The 5573-nt window shown below is 38.1% G+C and overlaps 1 protein-coding gene across 7 annotated transcripts in view; it reads right to left on the minus strand.

Moving 5' to 3' along the window:
* The window catches only part of LOC107745620 (retinoic acid receptor alpha-A-like), a 124324-nt gene that overhangs the window by 10316 nt on the left and 108435 nt on the right, over positions 1-5573 (minus strand). For 5 of the 7 annotated variants that reach the window (XM_016559560.1, XM_016559546.1, XM_016559541.1 and 2 more), the window contains 2 exons: positions 4913-5061; positions 2272-2413 (listed from right to left, as the gene is read on the minus strand). In XM_016559560.1, coding sequence (XP_016415046.1) covers positions 2272-2413; positions 4913-5061 — 291 coding nt within the window. Of the gene's footprint in view, positions 1-1097; positions 1240-2271; positions 2414-4912; positions 5062-5573 lie in introns of all 7 variants that reach the window. The other 2 variants (XM_016559554.1, XM_016559578.1) reach the window with 1 other exon arrangement.

Genomic DNA, 5573 nt, shown 5'->3' on the forward strand with positions numbered 1-5573 from the left:
ACATGTTTCCGTGTTGTCCTTGCTCAGCAAAAGCATGGACGCGATGTTGTCTGGGGGTTTGGCAAAAGGAGAGTGGGACTGTGGGCGGTGCTCGGGGTGGTGACTGAAGGCGGTGACTGTGTCGTTCTGACGTCAACTTTTTACGGAAGTCACAACGGTTCGTGAAAAATCACAGCTACTTTATGCAGGCTGTATGCATTTTACTGTGGACTGACTGTTTTGAAACTTATATGGTAGTTAAATAGCACCTAGACCTCAGTTATCATGAAAAAAGCCAGGAAATTTCAGTTTTGACAATATGGGACCTTTAACATGTCTTCATTATGTTTGAATAAAATGTGTATAAAACAAGTTATTACAGCCATCATTTAAATATTTAAATATATATATTTTTTTATATTAACTATAATTTCTTAAATTGTTTTTTTAAATATTTCGACAAATCTGAGTAGAAACAATTATATAATTAAAAAGTTAATAGAAATGTACTTTTTTTGTATGTATACAACTTTATTAATTAAATGTAATTATTAAATAAACTTTATTTTTAGTTTCAGTTTCGGATTTTGGCTTTTAATTAACATCAAATTTGATTCAGTATTAATTTTATTTCAGTGCATAACTAATTATTATTTTATATTACTATTGAAACTATTGAAAATTAGCTATTTCTTTCTTTTTTTGGCTTTTGGGGTTAATGTGAGCTTGACATGTCACCCAGATATACACACACCCTCTGACATGATGCCGGATTGTTCCCTATCCCTCTATAAAAACACGCCTCATGTCCACTTGATGGTGAGAGCGCTTCGAATCTGTCTGGAAATATTTCTGAACAAACGCACATTCACAACTTCTGCTGTAGACCTGTGAGTGTGAGTGTGTGTGTATTTTCTCACCTCTACCAATTAACTTCTCAAGTCTGACAGCGCCTAGCTGTGTGGAGACGTGTTCTCCTATAGCCAGAGGGAGGCACTGACTGTGTGTGTGTGTGCGTGTGTGTGTGTGTGTGTGTGTACTCATATCTCTACTTGCTGTTTCATATTTTGGCAAGAGTACTTCAGCTGTGGAGAGAGTATTACTGATGCATTGCTCACATTCTTTGGACATTCCCACTTCCAGGCACTTCTGCAGCCGGCAGTATTGACAGCGGTTGCGGGTGACTTTGTTGATGATGCAGTTCTTCTCTCTGTGGCACGTGTAGAGCATGTTCTTCTGGATACTTCGCCTGAAGAAACCCTAAACACAAACAACACTATTAGGACTGTGAGACAAACTCCAAAAGATGCAAGAAAGTGCCAGTCATGTGTCAAAACATCTAGATTTTAACTTCCACATGGTGCTTTCCCCATACAAAACTCATAGCAATGATGGTAAAGTGTTGCTGGTGTTTGTTTGTTTTTTAACGTCAACCAGCAAAAACTCTAGGTCTGATCAATTAGATCGAAAAAAGCTGTGGGGCAGGCTATACTTACAAGGATAGTTGGCTGATTTTCTAATTCCAAACCCACAAGACGTTTGTTCATCTTTAAAACACCAAAGTAGATATTTTTATTGAAACTTGAGAGATAACCCTTCCAAGTTTCAAAAAGTTCATAAAGGGATTGTAAAAATCATCCATGTGAATCAAGCATTGTAATCCAAGTCTCCTGAAGAGACATAATAGGTTTATATGATAAACAGATTTAATTTAGGATTTTAATCATGTAAAACGTTGTTCAATGCACATACATAGAGCACATCAAATATGGTACAATATGGTACCCAAATATGGAACATGTCTGCTTTTACTTCCATTTTTATGACCTCCATTTTTGGATGAAATATCCCTTTAAACCCAAAAATATACTTCAGTTTTTACTTGAATGCTTAGCATATGCATTAGACTTGTGCCGGTATTCGGTAATGCGATATATCACGGTAATGAATATGCACGATATTGTTATCGTGGGCACTTCTAAATACCGTGAATAATTACATATTACAAATTATTCCGAATTTTGAATGCATTTTAAGAATACTTTTCCCATCAACTGGTCAAAATGCACAATGAGTGTGAGTGTGTGTGTATTTTCTCACCTCTACCAATTAACTTCTCAAGTCTGACAGCGCCTAGCTGTGTGGAGACGTGTTCTCCTATAGCCAGAGGGAGGCACTGACTGTGTGTGTGTGTGCGTGTGTGTGTGTGTGTACTCATATCTCTACTTGCTGTTTCATATTTTGGCAAGAGTACTTCAGCTGTGGAGAGAGTATTACTGATGCATTGCTCACATTCTTTGGACATTCCCACTTCCAGGCACTTCTGCAGCCGGCAGTATTGACAGCGGTTGCGGGTGACTTTGTTGATGATGCAGTTCTTCTCTCTGTGGCACGTGTAGACCATGTTCTTCTGAATACTTCGCCTGAAGAATCCCTAAACACAAACAACACAATTTGGACTGTGAGACAAACTCCATGAGATGCAAGAAAATAATAATAATTCATTACATATATATAGCGCTTTTCTAGGCACTCAAAGCGCTTTACATTGTCAGGGGGTATCTCCTCATCCACCACCAGTGTGCAGCATCCACCTGGATGATGCGATGGCAGCCATAGTGCGCCAGAACGCCCACCACACACCAGCTTATTGGTGGAGAGGAGACAGAGTGATGAAGCCAATTAGCAGATATGGGGATTGTTAGGAGGCCATGATGATCAGAGGCCAATGGGCAAATTTGGCCAGGATGCTGAGGTCACACCTCTACTCTTTTCGAAAGACATCCTGGGATTTTTAATGACCACAGAGAGTGCCAGTCATTTGCCAAATGCCAGTCATTTGTCAAAACAACTAGATGTTTACATCTGATGGTGCTTTTCCCCTACAAAACTCATAGGCATAATGTTAAAGTATTGTTGGTGGTTGTTAGGCCATTGATATGTGGTTGCTAAAGAGTTCTGAGTGGTTGCTAGGGTGTTACTATAGTGCTTTGGATGGTTGCTAGGATGTTGCTTACTGACCAAAAACAAAAAGCCAAAAAGCCCACCCATAAGTCTTTACGATATACTCCTTCAGTATAAGTCTATGAGAATCTTTTGCCCTTAACATCAACCAGACAAAATTCTAGGTCTGATCAATTAAAAAAAAAAAAAAATGCATGTATGTTTGAAACACAAAAGAAGATATTTTTGATATAAAAAATTAAAAAAGAACACATAAAACTTGAAAGATTTGTTCCTCTATTGAAAAAGCATTTGACCAAAACGTTCAAGCTTAAAAAAGTTCATAAAAGATCGTAAAAGTAATCCATGTGAATCAAGCTTTGTAAAGTCTCATGAAGAGACACAATCGGTTTATATGATAAAGAAATATAATTTAGGATTTCAATCAAATATATAAACATTGATTAATGCACATCAAATATGGTACAATAACATGCTTGCCATGACTTGGGTGAACTATCCCCAAAATATACTTTTTGATGCAAATGTTTAGCGATTGCGGACAACCTAACACATAGACTTGCAAAGTGCACCGTGTGGACATATGAAATCTACATCATATGCACAGTACATGAAAACAAAAAAAAAGGGTTTGTTCCAAAGTCTCTTTAAGGCAAGTAATTTCACTCGACGGCCATCTTCGCCTCTGCATGCAAGTGCAGCTCCTATATCTTTGAATGGGGAAACATCAAATTCTCCAAAACTGTTCGCCAAGCTTATGATTAAATTTCATATTTGAAATCACCAATGAAATCTGACAACAACTGTGTCATAAATGTTGTTTCTTATGCTCTAATCACGTTGAAAAAAAAAGCTTATTTTTTACAGGCTAGACCAGCCAATGCGCATGCGCAGTCCTTAGCACACGTCTCAGAATGCTGTTTCTATAGCAACCGGGACTTCTAATGGCAGCTGCAGTGACACGGTGACTTTACCGATTAGTGATTGGCTCTTTTACTCAGAAGGCGGGGCTTCCTTCAATAAAGCGGCCATACTGAGCATTACATTTTCCCCCATTCAAAACTATACAAGTGACAAATCTTGGGTATTCTATAGTCTTTGTTTGTACAGATCACTAACCTTAAGTAAAAGTCACAGTGGCAACAGTGGTACGGCCATAGCAAAAATCACTAATGACAAAACTAAGGCTAGTTCAGGCTAATTCAATGAGCTTGTTGAAGGTAATCTCTTAATGGTTTTAACATTCATAAGTCTCATCCAGATCTATTGATTCCAGTGCACTCTGTCTGGACACAAGAAAGGTAAACAATCTGTCTCACACTGAGAACAGAGAAAGAGGAATGTGTATAACGGGTCAGGATGGTTAACTACTAGTTTGATTCTGTGCCAGTCCACTGCACCCCATTTAGATGGTTTTGAACATGTCACTTGAAACTACTACTTTAGCATATGAAAAGTTTACATTTAAGCAGCTTCACATAGAAGCGGACAATAACTATGCTAATGAAGGGGGCAGTGCTGCAGCCATGACCGCAACACTCAGAAGACTAATTAGCCATGGGTTACCTCAAGATTTTTACCTCAAGATGGGTTTTTATAATGGGGTTTTTCAATTGTTGAGTAAAACATGGTCTGTTGTAAATTCACGATTCTTCGACGTTTTGAAAACGCGAATTTTGAAGCAGTATGTTTGTAATAAGTAACTACATAAGAATGTTTGAGGGTGAGCTTGAAAATGTCCAAGTATTGTCAAGTTATGTTTACATGTACTTCACTAACACTACTATACCCTGTGTAAACAGTATTTAGTTATTCTTCTCTACTTTTTAGAAAAAAAAAATAGCTTACTGAAAAAACTGATACTACTGTATTTTTAAAACAGCTGACTACTAAGCTAATTTAGTTGTGTTGCTAGTTTTGGGTCAAGCACATGCGGTGTGATTGAATGAGAATGGGTCACGCCACTCACCTTGCAGCCCTCACAGGCACTGACGCCATAGTGGTACCCTGAAGATTTGTCCTGACACACAAAGCAGGGCTTATAGATGCGAGGAGGAGGGGGCGGAGAGGGTGGGCTCGGGACGATCTCCTCTGAACTCGTACTCTGGGTTTCGATAGCTGTGAAAGTGAGAGAGTTTATGGGTCAATGACATGACTTGTGTGTGTGTGTGTTAGTATGACAGTATTTATACAACTATCAATACTTAGTCGGGCAACCCTTAGCCTTAATGACAGCCTGTAGTCTCCTGGGCATGCTGTCATCCAGGTTCATGCAAACCTCAACTTCATTTTTTTTTTCCAGACTCGGTCTGAATAATTTTTGGTCCCAAGTTTGTATCAGTTTTACTGGTAGTCCACTGTATGAAGAAAGTTTGGGTATAATTTGTTTACTTTATTTTGCTACCCTCACTTACATAAATGAATATAGTGTCCTGCACCCACTAGTAAAATTATATCCGGTATCTGAATAATTTTTGGTTTGACTGTATATCCTTCTGTTATTTTCACACTTAATTATGCCCATTAAAATGTATTTTACAAGTTTTTGTTACTTTCACTGTTCATTTTTTGCTCTATGGTACATCTTTAATTTAATAGCATTAGAGCTGCTCCATTGCAGCGGGTTAGTA

Source organism: Sinocyclocheilus rhinocerous, unplaced genomic scaffold (genome assembly GCF_001515625.1).
Source record: "Sinocyclocheilus rhinocerous isolate Xijiao unplaced genomic scaffold, SAMN03320098_v1.1 scaffold672, whole genome shotgun sequence".
Lineage (NCBI taxonomy): Eukaryota > Metazoa > Chordata > Actinopteri > Cypriniformes > Cyprinidae > Sinocyclocheilus > Sinocyclocheilus rhinocerous.